The sequence below is a fragment of the Crinia signifera genome, chromosome 2 (assembly GCF_055691185.1).
Source record: "Crinia signifera chromosome 2, ASM5569118v1, whole genome shotgun sequence".
Classification (NCBI taxonomy): domain Eukaryota; kingdom Metazoa; phylum Chordata; class Amphibia; order Anura; family Myobatrachidae; genus Crinia; species Crinia signifera.
The window spans coordinates 200,452,742-200,473,231 of NC_139218.1; the positions used below are offsets into that span (position 1 = coordinate 200,452,742).

General features: G+C 42.0%; 1 protein-coding gene across 2 annotated transcripts in view; it reads right to left on the reverse strand.

Moving 5' to 3' along the window:
• LOC146058947 (uncharacterized) overlaps positions 1 to 20,490 on the reverse strand; it is a 51,080-nt gene that overhangs the window by 21,608 nt on the left and 8,982 nt on the right. For both annotated transcript variants that reach the window (XM_083171133.1, XM_083171132.1), the window contains exons 3-4: positions 2,620 to 2,759; positions 2,268 to 2,382 (exon numbers count right to left, since the gene is read on the reverse strand). In XM_083171133.1, coding sequence (XP_083027259.1) covers positions 2,268 to 2,382; positions 2,620 to 2,759 — 255 coding nt within the window. The remainder of the gene's footprint in view (positions 1 to 2,267; positions 2,383 to 2,619; positions 2,760 to 20,490) is intronic.

Consider the following 20,490-nt stretch of genomic DNA (forward strand, 5'->3'; position numbering starts at 1 on the left):
ATCCTTCTCAGGTTGGTATCGACCACGAAAGTTTTGACGAAATGACTGTCTAGAGGTATTCGTACTTCCTCTTTTGTAATACGTCTTCCCCGGTCGATATGTCTTTGCCTCTCTGTATGCTTGTCTTGTGGAAGCAGGAAAATTAAATCGATTCTTCTTCTCTTGGGGTAAGCGGACAGATTTTCCTCCTGAAATTCTCTGTATCATCGTATCAAGTTTGAAACCAAATAAGAACTTTCCTTCAAAGGGTAAGTTTGTTAGTTTATTCTTGGAATTAGCGTCAGCATTCCAGGGTTTTAGCCAAAGAGCCCTACGGCCTGTTACTCCTGCCGCCATAGCCTTTGCCGCAAAGGAAACCCCATCAAGAGAAGCTTCACATAGGAAGTCAATAGCCTTCTGTATAATATCAAGATTTCTGATAAGATACTGTTTAGATATCTTCTCCTCCACGTCTGTTTTTAGATTAGAGGTCCACAATCTAATCGCCCTGGCCACTGACGCCATCGCCACATTAGTCTTCATGGAACCCGCCGATGCTGAATGAACCTTGCGTAAGGAAGTTTCAATTTTTCTATCCATGGCATCTTTAAATGCCGCTGCATCCTCTACTGGAATAGTGGACTTAGAAATAATTTTGGCCACCGCTGCGTCTACCTTAGGTGTAGTGCACCAACCGAGAAATTCCTCATCTTTAAACGGGTACATTCTTTCTACCCTGTTTCCTAGGGTAAATCTTTTGTCCATGCTGACCCATTCTTTAAGTATCATATCTCTTATGACTTTGTTTACAGGAAAGGTTCTTCCTCTTTTATCCCTGTCTTCATACAGTGGATCCTTAGTCTCAGAGGTAGACGCCACCTCCTTAAAGTTCATAGCCTTGTATATATTTTTTAACATGCTTTCTACCAGCTCCAAGTTAAATGTTCTGACTTCTTCTAGTTTGCCTGACTCCTCTGACGAACTCACATTCGAATTCATCTGAGGAATCTTTCTCTGGTGTGAATTCAGGCTGTACCCTTGACCTTTTCACAGACTGGCTCTGGGTAAATTCATTTTTAGAAACAAAGTTCTCTTTCATTAAGGCCATTAACTCTTTAATGACCTCAGTGTGTTCTGGCTTTTTAGGCACCTTAGTTTGTGCCATTTCGCACAATTCACATATTGCCTTCTTCTGTGCTGAAGCAAAAGTCTGATCACATGTCATGCATATGGATTCAATGAACTTCTTCTTTGCTGTTCTCTTCTTATGTACAGGAGAGACAGGCACACTAAAAAGACAGAAACTACACTCAATATCTAACTCAAAATAAAACAACTGATGCCCAAAACCAAAGGGCTTACCTCACTGGGGCATCATCTGGCTTCTGGGGAGAAGGCGCATCCATGATAGGAAAAACAGCACTCAGTGTAGTACTCCATGCTGTAAACAGATTTGAATGCCACTGAAACCGCCATTCTCCGGCTATTTAACCCCTGTATTGCCGCTCAAATCGCGTGTGCATTCAGGATAGCCGAGCGGAACCAATCTCTCCGTCCCGTGTAGTTAGGGGACTGATCTGTGAGACGCACCTCCGGCGTCTGTGGGCGGAAGTGACGCGTAACCGGTACTTCCGCCCCTTCTGCCTTTAGAAGCTGTAGCGTGCAGCCGCGGCTTCCAGCGGGGCTGACGCTGCGGGGAGAACTCGCTTACATGTCCGGATGCCTGTTATATGGACTCCGTTCATACCTGAATCCTTCCAGTCTCCAAACCAGCGGCAGGGTATGTACGCGCAGGGAGACGAGTCAGACTGGCCTCCTGCACCATCCTCTCCCCGGGGAGCCACCCCATTCAGCTCCATGCTGCCGAGGTAACCCTGTTTAAACAAAAAATAACTGCCTACTCTGTCTACTCTAAAACAGAGACAGGAAAAAAGATACAACAGAGGTGAAGGAGGGGTCTATTATACCCAAGGTGGGCGGTCCCAAGAGAAATCAATCCTGTCTGCTCTAGTGGGGGAAGGGAATATCCCAATGTATGGCTGCCATGGGGATCGTAGAAGAAATAAAGGTATTTAGCCATGTATAGTCACATGAAGGGATGGCTGGCTTAGCTAAATTAAAAAAGTCAGTAAATGCAAATCCCAGCTTTTCTGTGCACCTCAGCAGAATCCTTACAACCATGAGTAGACCAGTTACTTAAAATTGGTCTACTTCAAATTGTACATTTATTAAACCGCATTCTAGTAACCATTTCCACCATGTACTTTAGTATGATGCTTGCTACCTACAGTCTCTGTAGGTTCTTCGTACAAGATTGGAGGAGAAACAATATTCATCTTCCTGCCACGTTTTTTGGGTTTGACATCTGGGAGGACTATTTTCTGGTCTGCAGCTACAGATTCCTAAGGAGACAAAAAACCGTTAAGTTACATCACACATCAAACTTACAGACTAATGACTGCATAGAAATATTTGTAGTTCTTTTGGAAAATTGTAATATATTACATACTGTAGTCATTTGTTTGTTTTTCTTGTACAAAGTGGCATTGTCCATAAAATATATTGGATTATTTTTATGTATCTACAGCACATTGTTTGATCTGCAACTCAGCTCAAATACTGTAGTGAATATTTACCTTATTACCACCCGTGTTCTCTGTGTCTGCAATAGATTCAGAGTCTCTCTCACTGGTGAGAGCAGAAACTGCATTTTTCTTATTTCTGCCACGTTTATTAGGTTTTTTATCGTCAAGGACTGTTTTCTGCTGTACATCAGATTCCTAAATAGATTAAAATATTAGTGTTTTACTTCTCTAGCAGTAACATTAAAATCATAATTCAGTTTTGCTCTGCAGATTAATGCCCAAAAATATTCAGGGACATGTTAATGTAGACTTTGGCCATAGTAATTGATTGCAAGGTCTAGGATTATCTAAAAAAAAATAAAAAATTATAAAAATATATACTCTAGTCTACATGATTTTTCTGGTAGATAAAAAGTCACCACAATAATCTTCATAGTGAGACCCATATAAAATATTACAAAAGGCATACAATGTAATTCCTATGGTCAAGAACTGGTATGTCTTCTCACCACCTCAAACTCACTGTATATCTCTTTATTTATCTCTAAATATCTCCCAACTCGAGCACTCCACTTTGCATGGATTACTAGCTCCCACTCACTATTACAGGACTTTGTGGCTGTCACCATCCTTTGGAATACCCTTCCACTCAAAATAAAGACTATTAGCCTCCAAACTCACCTCTTCAGGCAAGCCTATCATAATTAAGTACCTCACACATAACCCACTGAGGCACTTATTATATAGCTTCCATTCTAGACTTGCAACTTGTTGGGCCTACTATGCTATTAACCCCTTGAGTGGTGGGTTTTGCTGGGGCAGGACAAACCTACCAGGGCAGGTTTGTCCTGCCCCAGCAAAACCCACCACAGAAAGTTGGAAGCCCCCCCTCACCTCGGCTCTAGTGCTAGTACGCCAGAGCTGCTTCCCTGCTGCCGCTGTCCCCGCTGCCTAAGCCGCCTGTCACATTCAGCAGTGATGTCAGTGGCAGACTGGGGGATGTTCGCGATGGCTCGGGAGGACTCGGGTGCCTGAACGCTCCCGAGTGTCCCCCCCCCCCCCCCGAGCCGTGCTGACCATACTCAAGCTTGCCACAGACGTCACTGTAAAATGAGTAATGGCTGGCGGGTCAGGGGAGCTCCGGCGTATCGATCGCCAGAGCAAAGGTGAAGGGGGAAGGGGGGTACTCTAGGAGGTGCTGCGCCAGTGGTGCACACCTGGACACCACTGGTGCGCACCTATTCTATATTGGTGGTATGCCCGGAAATTTTCCCAGATAGCCCGCTGCGGCAGCGCAGCTGAGCCCAGAAAATTTCCAGGCATACCACCCAAGGGGTTAATGGTGCCTGTCCTTGTGTTTTCCTCTTATGTTCCTATAGATTGTAAGCTTGCAGCAGGGCCCTCCTAACTCCATGTCTATCTGTTGTGTTACCCAGTTTGTTCAATCACGGTCAACAACTGTAAAGTGCAACAGAATCTGCTGAGCAATATAAAGAAACTAAATAACCTTACAAAAGGAATAAGAAATGTGTGTGCTAAATTCCTGTCCCCTTTTTTTTCTTCCTTTTAAGAAGCTATTTAGATCAGTAGTCTTCAACCATGGTCCTCAAAGCACACCAACAGTTCAGGTTTTATGGCGATACCTGCTAATTCACATATGGTTTAATCAAACTGACTGAGGTACAAATTCCATAACCTGTGCCTAAGCCTGGATAGCCCTAAATCGTGAACAGTTGGTGTGCTTTGAGGACCACGGTTGAAGACCACTGCTCTAAACAGCTTCTTTAAAAAAAAAAAAAAAAAAATGGGAATTTAGCAAAGAAGCTATTTAGAGCAATGGTTTTCAACCACGGTCCTCAGGAGCACACCAACAGTTCAGGATTTATAGCTATCCAGGCTTAGGCACAGGTTATGGAATTTGTACCTCAGTCAGTTTGATTAAAACCTATGTGAATTAGCAGGTATAGCCATAAAACCTGAACTGTTGGTGTACCTTGAGGACCACCGATTTAGAAAACTGGAGGATAATGTAGTAACCTCTTAAACCAAACATAAAAAGGGAGATCTCCAAGCTCAGAGAATATAAGGAATGGGTCTTAAATAACCGGTAATTGTATGGTGTTAGTTAAAACTTTGTTTTAGTAATCTCCAAATAAGTGATTGTTCCTTTTAAAATCAATTGCTAGACCAACAGAGAATGAACCTAGATTTAATTAATCACTTGCCTATAAGAATACCAATTTAGTTTAGAAGGGATAGTGTTAACTATCATAAAAAGCACACTTAAAAAAGGTATGCGGCTCCCCTTAGACATATGCGATCATAGTCTAAGCAATTAAATGCACCAGGACTCCCCTACTGACCCAATCTGTAGCTGACACTACCTCACAGTTGAAAACATGCACACAGCTTGTGTATATAAAAAGGTAAACAACATTTTAGGTACTTATGTAATATCTGGGCTCCCGTCTTTCTTATGAGACCGCGTCCGCTCGCCACACTTCGGGCACGGTGGCTCGCTGCGCTCGCCACACTATATAAAATCAACTCCATGCGTAGTTGGATAGTAGGGGTATGAAAAAATGGGGTGCATTTAACATGGGAGCCCAGATAATACATAAGTATCACATTTTTTAATATAACAAATATGAGCAGTGCTGTCATTTTTAGCAGATATTTTGAACATCTCTCAGATGTTGGCACTGAAAGGGTTAAGAAAATTCAATGTTTTCCAGGACTACTCGGTGGAAAAGACCCATATGGCTTTATCTCCCATTTGCTCTGGTTTAGTGTCTGAGGGTTGCAAGTTTGGCTCACTGAACCTCGCACATTTTTGCATCTATGCTGGTTCTTCCCACAAGGTTTTCCCCTCTCCAGCATTGCTGAGGCATATCTTCTTGACCTTGGATTGGATCACAAACATGACATCACTGACTGACTAGTCAGCCCTCAAGCTTCCAACTCTTCTTCCACTTGAATGATCAGCTCGAATAGATTCACTTACACCTAATACGCGACTTAAGTGATGCACCATGGACTAATTACTAACAACTCATTATCCAACAATGCCCAGTGCTAAACAGCATTTTACAGTTAGGTGATCTTGTGGTCACAAATATTTAATTTTTTTAATAATTCAGCAGAAATTCTTAGTTAACTGTTTTGATAGTTGTTTCAGTATCATATTTGTTAGTGTTAAGGTTACACCCCCCCCTCCACCTTACATATTGGATGGAATGTGCTTTTATATAGATACAAATACAACTTACTGTAACTATTACCATTTCATTATCTTTCTCAAAAATGGCTGCTTCAAACAATTGAACAAAGTAATGTTGTATGTTTTTGTCTGGCCTCCCCTCCCTCCAATGTCCCTTATTACCATTTCAGAACATCTATGTTATATCAACCAAATGTGAAATGACATGTCTGACCTGAAGATTGGTTCCTGGAATATTGGTGGTTTCATTTCCCCAGCGAAGCGATAGAAAATACTTAAGCTTTAACAAGCAATGTATACAACTTCCTTTCCTTCAAGAAGCCCATCTAATTACCATACTTCAGAGATACTCAGAACTTGGGGTGGGGGGGGGGGGGCGTCGATCCTATGAACTGTCAGATCAAGATGTGGATCATATTTTGCTCGGTTTTTGTAAACACAGAACGCAGAGCTTTTTTATTCGCTAATCTAATTACCAGAAAAGTGGTGCGTTCCTAATGGGTGATCTGTGTGGAAAGATAGTTAACTCCCAACATTTGAATGGCAGAAAAGTATCAACTCGTGAAAGCAGTATTTTATCCTGTATAAAAATTTTAAAAAAGTCACCCCGGTAAACCACTTGTATCATATGCTGTGTGGATTGCAAAAAAAAGAAAAAAAAGGAAAATAAAAGATAATGTTAGAAAGAAAAAAAATTTAATTAATCATTTAATCAATGACTAATTGGAAGGTCATTGATTTGAGTCCATATAGTTCCATATGTCCTATGTAATACTTGTGTACCAACAAATACTCCAAATTATTTCTCCAAAATTATACATCCTATTAATAAAGAATACACCTACTACATTTTCTAGTCTCGACTAAAATACTGTACTATTCCCACAATTGGTCTTTCGTCCTCCGGCCCAAAATCTTAATTGTGAAAGTGCCCATCTCATTAAGCCAAATTCCTAAACATTTAGGATTGATCTAAGAAACATAAGTGTGGAGGTTTCTTCTGTAAACACGAATAAAAAATACACCAGCAAATACTTGGGTTTCCAGGCCACCCTAGGTACAACCTTCCATCAATACAAAATAAAAATAAAAAGTATCTGTTAGCTAAAGCCAACTATGAATAGCATCGACAACTTTAGGCGATAGACACCTTTTCTCAAATTGCTTCCATAAATTTGGTAACAAAAACAGGAAAGATTCCTTCTAACCTACCCAATGGGTCACGGCCTACTATAGTGATAAACCCTCTTAAAAACAAACCAGGGCACCCGCACTTACTCCAACAGCGAAAAAGCATAAATGTTAAGCATATATTTTACATGGACTAATTATTTCCCTTCTTTTAACTCCATGGACTTCCCTAGTACTATATGCACTCAGATTACAACAGATTCAGCACAAACTCTCTTATCTTCTATTTCTCCAAGAAGAGGTGGAGACTGTTCTTGAACATTTGCAAAGTAATAAAGCACCAGGAACTGATGGCCTAAGTAGAGACATCTGTGAGATTCTTCTTCCCCGCATATCTCTCATGCTAGTTTCGGTTTTCAGCTGCTTACTCTTCCATACATTTTAACACAGCTATTTTAAAAGTGCTCACCAAACCCAGAAAATATAATATCCTCCTAGGTTCATACCACCCCATCTCTCTTCTTAATCTGAACTATAAATTGTATGCCAAAATATTAAACAGATAGATGGGAGATGTTTAAGCCTATTATCCAAACCGATCAATCAGGTTTCATATGGGGACAGTACTCTATGTACATTAATTTCTGAGTGACAAGGATTCTCAGCGTCCACTTCCCTAGACTTGCCCTCTACAATGACTATGCTCCTCTTCCTAGATGCAGAGAAGGCACCACACTTGCTAGATTTGGTTTCCCTGACTGTTTTATTCACATTGTTCATTGTATATACCATAATCCACCCACACAAATTGCCTATAATGACCTTCATTTTGTGTCTGCCACTACTGGAGAATGCCCAAAATGTCATATTGCTAAAACCTCAGGATTAGCACTGCTTCTGGGAACGTGGTAAAAATCAGACATATTTGGCTATATTCTTCCCCATTCATTTCTGAGGCTCATAGGAAAATGCTACAGAAAAATGTAGTTTGACAGAAATGGGGATTGTATATTGAAACGCCATCCCAGACCACCCAGGAACAGATTTTCCTAATATTCCATCAAATGGATTAGTGCCTTCATAGACAACTGTTAAAGATAAAAAGTCTAATACTAGCATAAATTGCTCCATAGCTCACCCAATATTGTAATTGTACAAGTGCCTTGGCCTTACCACCCCTTTTCCTCTCCGTTGCTCCAATATTTGTCCACTAGTCTTTAGATTTATTTGCCTGGATAAGTTTAAATTTCTCAAGCAATATGGGTTCTGTCCATATGTTTATTTCATTTAGAGCACTTAGGTTTCAGGTTTTATATTAGTGTACATTTTTGTATTCTTTTACATTTGGACAACTATTATCCAAATTTATATTTCCATTATTTTTCTTTGTGATCTGATCCATTTTTTATATCTAGTTTTTACTTTTCTTCTGCAATGCGGAAAATGTTAAACCGATTTGCCAAAAGAAGTGTTTTTTTTTTTTATTATGAAGCTTTTTTAACCCAGTACATGAATCTATTTAAATTTTGAGATTTCCTGATGGCTAATTTTGTAATTAAGAAAAATCTGGTGGTAAATAATTTTTCAGTGTAACCATTTCTGAGAAACAGATTGGGTATTTTTCTACCCAACAGGCCAATTGATTGGACGTTTGAGAAAAATCTACTTTTGCAATTAATTTATTCAAAAACAACCCTAATAATGAATATAGTGAAGTATTAACAGTATGTTTGCATTATTGATCAGTAGTAAACGTAAGGTAATTACTCGTTTTCAGCTGCATATTTTTCAAAACATTTTGAAAGCAAACTTTGAACTTCTCAAATAAATGGGAGTCTTGCTTTTGATAGAATTCCAAATAATAAGCCTAAACATTGCAAAGCTTCCTGTGTGATCACCATCAATGGTTTCTACAAATGTCGATTGCTGGCTGCAAACTATGTAATGAATGACCAATCGTTTTATCGATGAACACCCATTTTCCTTGACTATCTTGCCCTTGGGCCAATCAGAACATTGGGCGGGGCTTCATGGGTGTTGGGGTGAACATCCATGTCCTGACACCTTCAGTAAAAAAAAAAAAAAAAAAAAATGTAGGTTATGCTGCATCATCGATTGCTCCCCCATTGATGGCAAAACTATTCTACATTGGCCATAAACCATCAATGATTATGAATCATTGAGGGCCAGCCAGCCATACCTACCAATGGCATGTTGCAAACTTGTACTTGGCCTTTCAACCTCCCAATAAAAATTGGTTAATTTGTTAAATAAAAGTGCATAAGTGACTTCATCACTGAATTCCAACGGTGATAAGGGCTGGTTTTTTTTTTTTTTTCACTTTTTGCGGCCAAAACAGGTCATTTCCAAGCATTGACCATCATGTTTGATACAATATCAGTTAACAGTGGCCACCACCACTTCTAGCTAACACCAATAATTGCACCTCCCATGTTCTAATCCTTGATTAGCAATGGAAAAAATGAATGCCAACATGTTTTTGGCCATGATCATGTTATGTTGTGTAGAAGCACCTCTGTACAATAAGGATTGGTAAAAGTAACCATCTGCAAAGCACATACACCAGGTCTTAAATCCAAATCTGATTGGCTTCCCATGAATGAACATTTTACATGAGTGACTAACGAAATAAGGGGATCATTTGCTTATTGATTTACAAATGGTCATGGTTTGCAGCTTCAATGTATGGTCTAATCTTTGCAAATTTTATCAGCTTTATCCAAATTGTTGTTATCTGATTAATGATACAAATCAAAGAAACAAACATCTAAAAATGTAATATACAGTACCAGTAACAATTTTGAAAACAAATATAAAATATATTACACTAAAACTATTATTCAAGATAAAACATAACATACTGTATTAGTCAGACACCATGGGGTTTATTTACTAAATACTGGGTTTTTAGAAGATGTTGTTCATAGCATTTTTTAGATTTCAGCTAATTATACTCTAGAAGGTGATTGATAAATTAGAAGTAGTATCCGATTGATTGCTTTGGACAAAATCTCCACTACTAAAACCCCCCATATGGACATTTCTGCTAAATTTTTCCCCATTGCCTCTCCCTTACCATTATCCTTTGTAGCAGGCTGTGTTGCTGGGGCAGCAAATAGCTGTAGCTCTACACTCTGGTAGAGATCGGTTGTTCATGAGTAAACTAGTTCTTTTGAAAGAGTGAGTGAGATGTTCCTCACTAAAAGGTGAACGGTAGTTTTTCTTGGAGGCCCAATGTGCTATGATATGGTCTTCTGACAATGAATTTGTCTGACCTTGTCACACTGCAGAACTGCACTGAGCACTCTGCATGCGCAGTCTAATCACAAATTCCCAGAATTTTAGGGGCAGAATCCTGGGATCCCGCCGATCCAAGGATTGGCAACCCTATAGGAGTCAGTGAACTGATCAGTAAACTGTATGAATCAGTGAACTACGGAAACTGAGGGGAACTAGAACTAGTCTAGTTTTTTACACAGAGCAGGCATTTCTAATACTAGCTCATTGTAGGAGTCTTGTTAGAATGATCAGATATGTTTAATAACTCAGATTAATATTTTAGAAAAGCAGTATTCAGCAACCTTATAGTGACATATTTAGCTCTGCAATATAATCCCATTGTTGTTACAGGTTAAGTATCCCTTATCCAAATTATTTCAAAAACCATTCATTCGAGATAGTGAAAAAAAAATGCTAAAAGCACTGCTGGGGAAAGGATATGTAACTGGGGTACTTGTATATTATCACGGCGCCCGTTACGTACTTAGCGTAACAGAGCTGTCAGAATCAGCACAGTGTTCCCACGGCCAGCGTAGTCAGCATCCTTGTCAGGTTTGGCATAGTGTTCCCGCATAATGGCTGCAGAACCTGTCACATGTTTAACTTACCGCAGACAGAGGAGCAGTCAGTGTTTTGTTTGTTAATTTGCTTTACATGTAATCATTGTGCGCTCGCCACGCTTCTGGCTCGGTTGCTCGCTGCACTCGCCACACTTTATAAAGTCAACTCCATGCCGACATGGATAGGGGGGGTATGAAAGGGTTGGGAGGATGCGTAACGCATCCCGTAGGGGGGCACGCTGCGCTCGCCACGCTTCAGGCTGGTGTGGATAGTGGGGGGGTTCAAATGGAGGCATATGCCAGTATGTAACATGGAGCACTGGCAAATGCCTCCATTATTGTGCATGAGACACAGTTGTGTCCGCACCCCCTCGGCAGGGTTACTCTACCCTGCCGCAATAGTTACTCAGATGCAGGAGCGCCTCTCCGCCAATGTTCCCTCTAATTTTACGGAGGCTGTGTGCGGCAAAAGATTTTGGCTGTGCAACATTTGGAAGGAAATTAAAAATTGTGTGCGTCACTTATATATAACTGGGAAATGACGTTCAGCATTTGTGTTAACTTTACTTCAAAATTATATTAAACATTCCAAACATTCAAAACACAGCACACAATGTAGTTAATAGGTGAAACAGACATTAATTGAGTCCATAACTGAAAAAAGGACCACTGCTGCTTTGTGCGCTCTGTTGTAATGTCTGTGCGCATGCTCGTCAAGTTGTGTGCGCGCGTACACGCGCACAGCTTAGAGGGAACACTGCTCTCCGCCGGTGCCCGCATGATCCCCTCTCCACCGGCATTCACCAGCAGAGAGGGGATCATGTGGCCACCGGCGCTGTGCTATTACACAGGTACCGTAACTAGCACTAAATATGTGCAAGAAAATGATTGCTTGGCATTTAAATTCTATATCTGAGATAGTATACAAACAAAATATATATGTGTGTATTTCATATGTCTGTACAACATAAATGCAAGATACCTCAAAATAAAAAAAAATATTCTGAAATACGGAAAAATCCGTTATCCAAAATGCTCGGGACTGGAAGAATTTTGGATAAGGGATGCTCAATCTAATTGATGCTGTACTAATTTTTACTTCCATAATATGCAGTAAAGGACCTAAATTCAGAATAATTTAATAGGTCACTTTTTCTGCTTTTAAAAGACAGTAAATAGGAAAAAAAAATGTCCCTTTGCCACATTCTAACAGACCTTAGTGTACGAAATTCGCTTTACATTACAAAACCACTCAAAATGGAGATTAGATAGATAGATAGATAGATAGATAGATAGATAGATAGATAGATAGATAGATAGATATATAGTTTCTTGGATGGAAGCAGCACTCCAGCCTTGAAAGAAATAGTGCTTTAATCGGTCACAGCAAAACAGCAACGTTTCAATACATAGTGTATTTTCCTCAGGCTGAGGAAAATACACTATGTATTGAAACGTTGCTGTTTTGCTCTGACCGATTAAAGCACTATTTCTTTCAAGGCTGGAGTGCTGCTTCTATCCAAGAAACTGTCTATATAGCTGGCTTACAGCTGAGAACGGGCACCCGCCAAGGAATTACTAAAGTGGAGTTGCCGGACCCCCACTCTACATATAATGAACATATATGAACAGCATACCCCAAGCAGGGCTACTACGTTGATTGATATGTACCTCATAGCTCCTTGATAAAGGTCCTTTAATAGGACCGAAACATCAGAGCATTTATGGAGAGTAACACTACATTGCCAATAAATTATCTACTATTGGAATACTAGGACGCACCCTCTTTATTCGGTTATAGAAACTGGAGAGTGCTCCATCACCACCCACCTTCTGGTGTGTGGATTCTGGACTACATTTGGTGCATGTTAACGTGTGCATCTTAGATGGGCACCCCATTGCTGTAAGGCTAGGTGAGAGTGCAGGAGAATATATATATATATATACATATATATATACACACACATATATATACATATACATACACACATATATATACATATACATATACATATATATATACACATATATATATATATATATATATATATATATATACATACATATATATATACATATATATATATATATATATATATACATATATATATACACATATACATATATATATACACATATATATACATATATATATACACATATACATATACATATATACATATACATATATATATATATATATATATATATAACCTGCACTCTCACCTAGCCTTACAGCAATGGGGTGCCCATCTAAGATTCACACGGTAACATGCACCAAATGTAGTCCAGAATCCACACACCAGAAGGTGGGTGGTGATGGAGCACTCTCCAATTTCTATAAACGAATAAAAAGGGTGCGTCCTAGTATTCCAATAGTAGATAATTTATATAATTTATTGGCAATGTAGTGTTACTCTCCATAAATGCTCTGATGTTTCGGTCCTATTAAAGGACCTTTATCAATGAGCTATGAGGTACACATCAATCAACGTAGTAGCCCTGCTTGGGGTATGCTGTTCAGACCCAAAGCAGGGCTACTACGTTGATTGATGTGTACCTCATAACTACTTGATAAAGGTCCTTTAATAGGACCGAAACGTCGGAGCATTTATGGAGAGTAACACTACATTGCCAATAAATTATCTACTATTGGAATACTAGGACGAACCCTCTTTATTAGTTTATAGAAACTGGAGAGTGCTCCATCACCACCCATGCATTAGATCGATAGATATCCTTTTACCCCCAGGATTTGAAACCGGCACTCAGGAAGAAAAAACTTGTTTGTTTATTTCATAGGTGCAAAAGATGACCCAACAGCTGTTTCAACTGGTCACAGACAGTTTTCATCTGGGGTTCAGCACACAAAGATGAGCCAGTAGTTGTGCATACAAAATGTGTTCAAAAGATGCAAACGAGGCCCGTTTGAACACTGCTGATGGTAGTATGATGTCAGTAACAGCATTTTTCAGGGCACTGAGGACACTTTTTCAGATGTCTCTGTACATCCTGGGTATCGACTGCCTAGTGAATAGGAATCTAGATGGGATTTGGTACTGGGGACACAATACCAGTATCAATTATCTAAATCCCACTCCACTGACGGCGGACACTGTATGCACATCTAACACCAATATAACAGTTAAGGGCGCAGTTATCGGCTTTGCCATAGGATGACAACTGACATACTTCATCCTCATCACAAATGACTGCTGAATGGTCAATTGCTTAATGAAAGACTAGGAGGACATTGACAAAGTAACTTACTGATATGGTTTTCAGGCGCTTGGATAGAACAGGATCCAGCGATTTAGGTGTCCCTGGACTGCTTACGTTCCTAGTCACAGTTTCTAAATGAAACAGTAACTTATGAACAAACGAAGATTTCCCTAGGTGGCCATCGGCATTAACCATGCTTATTGCAGCTTTACATAGGCAACATATGGTGATACAATTGTTGTCCGGATCTGGATAAAAATAATTCCAGACCAATGACAGCCATTAACAGCTGGGCAGAGAGCAGGGGGCTGCCCAGCTGTATTCAGAGCACTGCATGTACCGGCTATTTGAAATAATACCCCTTTCATACCAGAAAATGCAGGGAATATGGTACCAGGATCATGCAGGGACATTCTCGGACTGGCCCCTTTTACACCAGCCTAGTCCCTGCATTTTCTGGTGTGAGGGGGAGAGAAAACCACCCCGCCCCCCTTTAAACAACCAGCTATATCTTCGGAACCAACTGACCCATTTACATGTAGCCTTCGAATGATTTTGGTCCCGTGAAACTGGGCCGTTTGGTTCCAGAGAAATCTGTCCTAAAACAACGTGAACAGCCATGAAATGACATTTCAGAAATGAAAAAAAAAAAAATAGTTTTACCTGCAATATCTCTAGAACCAGTGAACCCATATGGACCAGGTATCAGATTGAAGGCCCAGCGATTTGTGTTCGACTGAGATCAACCTCGAGTTTCTGTGATGCTGTAGGGGGAACTGGCAGCCGTTGGAACCGGGTGGAGGTTGGAATTAGCGAGTCCCATGTTATCCTATGGGGAAAACGTTCCAGGTTTGCCTGACAGTATCTCCGGTTCCTGGGGGGCTAGCGACGTGGGGCTGGTCTCGTTGGAAAGCCCTGACCTCAGCTACAAAATGGGCCTATTTGGAGAGTGGGCCTGGAGCTATAGCTCCATCAGGGTCATTGTTAATCCGGCTCTGGGTCCACCCTCTGGATGCCGCCCGGCAATCTATAGCAGAGGTGCAGAGCCTCTGTCTCCGTCCCGACTCCCTCTGCCTCCCTGCTGCGGCTGCTGTCTATCTGTGACATGTAGATGCAGCTGCTGACAGGCAGGGGGAGCAGCTCCTCAGGCTGACGACGATGATGGCATAACATACAGCCCGAGGGGGGAGAGACCTATGGAGGAGCACATGGGCACCAGGGCTACTGTAACTACAAATTGAGTAGTGGGGCAGGGGCTGCAAGTGGTTCTGGCATGATTGAATCTGCACACTGGCTGGGCTTGTGCCTGCAAAGTCTGCAGACTGTGTGTGTGGAACAGTGGAAGGCTGGAGAGGATCCCTGTGATGTCTGCTGCCTAGGGGGGGGGGGGACTGTGCTTGAGGCTGTCTCAGATTGGGGGGTGTTCTGTCTGAGGGGCTATGTTGATTATGGTGGGGGGATGTGCTGTCTAACTATGGTGGGGCTTTGCTGTGTATGTGGGGCTGTGCTGTCTATGGGAGGGCTGTTCTGACTATGGGCGGGGGGGTTCTGCTGTCTATGTGGGGCTATGCTGTCTATGAGGGGTTCTGTTGTCTATATGGGGCTGTGCTGTCTATCTATGGGAGGTCTGTTCTGACTATGGGGGGCTATGGTGTGTATGGGGGGCTGTGCTGTGTATGGGGGGGTTCTGCTATCTAACTATGGTGGGGCTATGGTGTGCATTAGGGGCTGTGCTGTGTATGGGGGCTGTGCTGTCTACATGGGGATTTCTGCTGTCTAACTATGGTGGGGCTATGATGTCTATGTGGGGCTATGCTGTCTAACTATGGAGGGGCTGTGCTGACTATGTGGGGCTATGCCTTCTATGAGGGGTTATTCTAGCTATCTTTGGGGGTGAGGGCAGTTATTATTGGTTCTGTAACCACTTATTTACCCCCTTTCAAAATCCTGTGTGTCACTGGAAGGACAAGCAGCTCCTGTGTGCAGAGAAGAAGAACCAGTGGCGGCACCTGTATGCAGAGGAGCAGAGACCTGGAAGCTGCATCTATGTCTGGGAGGAGCAGGAGTCCCGGCGGCGCTGCATCTATGTGGGAGAGTAGGCCCGGCGACAGCTCCTGTACACGGGAGAACAGAGGCCCTGCAGTGTGAGCAGGAGACACGGCAGCGGCAGCAAGGAGTGGGACTTCTCAGGCGCTGGTAAGAACATCCCTTGGTGAATAACTTATACTTTCAGGCAGAGGGGCGGAGCAGTGGTGCGGAAATGGAAAATTAGGAAGTACAGCCTGGCTTTCCCGTTTGCCTCTCTTTTCTTTCCCCCTCCTCCCTGTCTCTCGTCATCCCCCACCCCACATGGTCCCCCTCCCTTTCCTGCACACCTCTGCTCTCTCTCCTTCTCCCCAGTGCTCCTCCACCCCCATCCCCCCCAACCCACCCCCTCTTTCTCCTCTCCTGATCCCCTCCCTCCTCTCTCTCATGTGCTCCCTTGCTGTCTTTTTTTTTTACCTTCCTCTCCCCCCTGCGCATCCTCGCTCTCCTCTTTTTCCCCTCCCTCTCTCCCTCACCTTCTTCTCTTTTTCTCCCTCATGTGCAATGTGCATTACGTCGTGTGGCATGCAGTTACTTAAGCATTATGGTATGTGGCATGTCTACTAGGCATTACGGTGTAGGTCAAAATGTGTAATGAGCACTACGGTGTGGCATATTCTATAATGGGCATTAAAATTTGTGTGGCATCATGTGTAAGGTGCATTACTATAAGAAGGAAAAATGACGGGGAGGGGGGGGGGGGGGCGCCGAAACATACCGCTGCTCCGGGCACCATGTCACCTAGCTACTCCTCTGAGAACACCACCATATGAAAGGTACAGTATTTTAACTGCTTCTGTTAAGTAGTAGTCTGTAGTGAGTATTTAAATTGTGCTACTTGTCTTGAGAGATGTAGGGTAACGGCTACTATGAATATTTTAATTGCTCATTTTACAGAATCTATTAATTTATCCTCATTTATCCTCATTTTAAGCCGCCAATAGCACACAACATCTACAAGCACCATTAAGGGAGTTTAGAAATTAAATGAAAAGACTTAATACAAAATACACAGTGGCCCAGAGGGCTAAGCAATTAATTATATCAGCTTGTGACAGAACAACACTGCTTTGGATTAAAGCCAGACACTAACATGAAAACCGCAATGGGAAAACCGGACGGACATTCTAGGGGAAGACTAAAGGTAAATGATTTAGTTAAAGAGTGTGGAGAGCTACGATAGCAGCTTGTTCATATTAACCATTAGACATAACAAGAAGCAATTGTACACAACGCCTGAAGCTGTACTAAAGACACCGGGTTAGCTTACTTAGACTTGGGAAAATGTTAGTCAAATCCATTGTGGGGGTATAATACTGTTCAGTTAGTCACATGCTACTGAAGCTTACCAAAATTTATACACACACACACACACACACACACACACACAAACACACACACACGTCAGTCTGCCAATAATTTAATTCCCACCTTGGTGCTCTCTGTTCTTAGAAACTCCGGAATCTGTTTGTTTTATTTACAAAGACAGCAGCAATCACCAGATTTAAAAAATAAATAAATCTAGAAATAGTTAGACACACACCAAAATTAATTTAGGTTTAGGCACTAGTGGGGGAACTTGGGGTTAGGCTGTGGGCGGAGGTTAAGAGATATACACAGGGTGATTTTAACCCCATTTGTAAGTGAGCTGATAAGGGGCATAACTAGAATGGATGTGGGCCCCTAAGCAAAATATTGGAAGGCCCCCCATTGTCACATTGTCCATTGTGGGGGAGATGCAGAAGAAAGTGATAGAGTATGCTGGGGAGAGAGAAAGGGGGGATAGGGCTTTATGGAAAAAGGGGAGTGAGAATGATAGGGAAAGAAGAGCAAGAGAGAAAGGGGAGGGTATGAGTAGGAGTGAGAGAGCATCATCAAGAGACTGTACCAGGTAGGTGGGGCAGAAACTGTCAGAGAGGGTGTCAGGAAGAGACAGAGCTAGAGAGGGGGAGAGAGAGAATGCAGGTAGAGAGGAGTGGGAGACTGTCAGACTAACCACTTGCCCACCATTGTCACTGCAATGCTCCTTAGATGGCCCAAATGTGAGAAAGGTTGTCGGGGAAAATGAGAGAGGAACATAGACATATAGGGTGCTACTGTATGTGGGAGGAGCAGAGATGTCAGACAGAAAGAGGGAGGGGTGAGGGTATTAGTGATAGACAGTGTCAATATAGGAGGGATACTACCAGGATAGGTAGGACAGACAGGCATAGATGGACAGGGTAGAAGCATTAACTCAAATAGACAGGGCATACTGTAAATGGATGGAAAGATGATAGGAAAAATTGATAATACACACATGTAGTAGCAGATTGGATACATAAAGCGAACCAGAACAAAAAAAATTCCAGAAGCGGCCTCGTACATAGGACCAAAATATGAACATGAGGGGCAAGGGCAAAACTAGTTAATGCGCTTCAGGAAAGGGAGAGGTTAAGTAGAAGTAGCAGCACCCCCATCTGGTTACCTGTATGAGTTTAGGAGCCATCCTGTGGGCATTGCACTGGATGTGTGCAGACACCAACAATTTGACTCTACGCTGCACTACCTGGTGGAAGTAATTGTGAGGAGGGCTGACTCACCCTCCCTACACCATTACTTTTATTCCACCTGCATAGACTAGCCTTCCCATTATAATTTTGGACATCTTCACACGAGTAGTAAGTGGCTTTGTTGCATGCAAAGTGGTTGCATGCATTGTGTAGTGGAAAAAAACCCCCACAAAGGCTGCAGAATGCATATACAGTACAGTACTTATCTGGCTTTAAGCCCTAATGGCCAAATACTTTCAGATAACATACAGCAAAATAAACTTGTCTGTAGGGCAGTGAATGGGCTCTACTACTGCTTTGTACATTGCTCAAGTAATCCACGGTTTAGTTTGTCAGACTAATACTGCAAACACATCTGCCTCTTAAACTCCCAGAACCACGGTTCTCTATATTAAGATGAATAGGGATCCCTTTGCGGCCATGGTCTAGAGCAGCGGTTCTCAAACTGTGGGTCCTGACCCCCAAGTGGGTCCCGACCTTCTCAGTATGGGGTTGCAACTATTAAAAAAATCTGTTGAATTGTTTATTTTAGACTCTTCCCATCATGTTATGCCTCCACAATGCTGCCATGCAGGTGCTCTCTGATGACTACACATGTTATGTGATCTTCTGCAGTAACTTTCTGAGGTCCCATAATTATTTTTATTGTCTGATGGGGTCGCAGAGCAACATAGTTTGAGGACCCCTGGTCTAGAGCAATGGTTCCCAACCTGGGGTACATGTACCCCTGGGAGTACTTGAAAATATTGGTAATGATGGAAGAAGAAGTCTACATTTGCTATAGAGATGAACCACATTGCACCACTTCCATCTGCAGTGTCAGCCAGACCAGCAATCCACTGGGAGATACCCATGCAGCCCTCAGACATGAGTGATCATCTGCACTATTAATCCTACAGGTGTCAGCGGGAATCCCAGAGACATTACACAGCCAGCTGCAATGGACCAGATTTTTGAACGCACACAGGTCTTTATTCTAGTTCACTCTTTGACAAAATCCTTCTTAGATCTTAGATGGACAGAACCATGTGCACTGCAGGGTGCAGATGTTACTTGTGCAGAGAGAATTAGATTTAAATTAACTGGGGATTTAAATGACTGAATCTTTGGTCAGACCAGAGTCCAGGTCTGTCAGTTTGATAAAGTGAATAAGGCTTTGATAGCCTTTTCACTTGTTTTTATTGATGTTCCATCTACTGACTATCAGCAAAGGGGAATTCCCCAATGGCATATTTTTTTAGGGTGTGGATCATTAAGTCAACTAACATGGTCAACAGTCATTAGGTTGACCACTACTGGTGGACATCGAATTGATCGACACAGGTAAAGGTTGACATGGGCAAACGTTAGACACTAAAATTCGACATGAGTTGACATGGTCCCTTCATGTAATGCCCTTGTTTTGCTGGTCATTCCCAATTGGAGTCCAAGTGGATGTATGAACACGTTATCGGAGTGAAAAAAAAAAAAAATGAAGTGAAAATCTCATGTAAATTTTTCCATGTCTTGACCATTGTCGTCTTCATTTTTTGTCAATATCAACCTATTGCATGTCGACCAATAGACAGGATGCATTTTTTCATATGAAAGTAGTAGATCTCAGACAGGATGCCTTCCCTATGCTCTAGCTATGCCCTTCGGGCCCACAGATAGCGGTTTCTGGTCTCAAGGGACCTGTACAATAGGGGATTCCCTGTTACCATCAGTAACGGCTTGTTGTAATAGTCAGTAAGGGATATTGCTGCCACCACAAGACTCCTACCATGTGGGGTCTGGAACCACGGATATCTCCTCAGGTTCAAACGCTGGCATCTGAGTACTACCTGCTAGGGTGTATGCATCAACACTGCTGACAC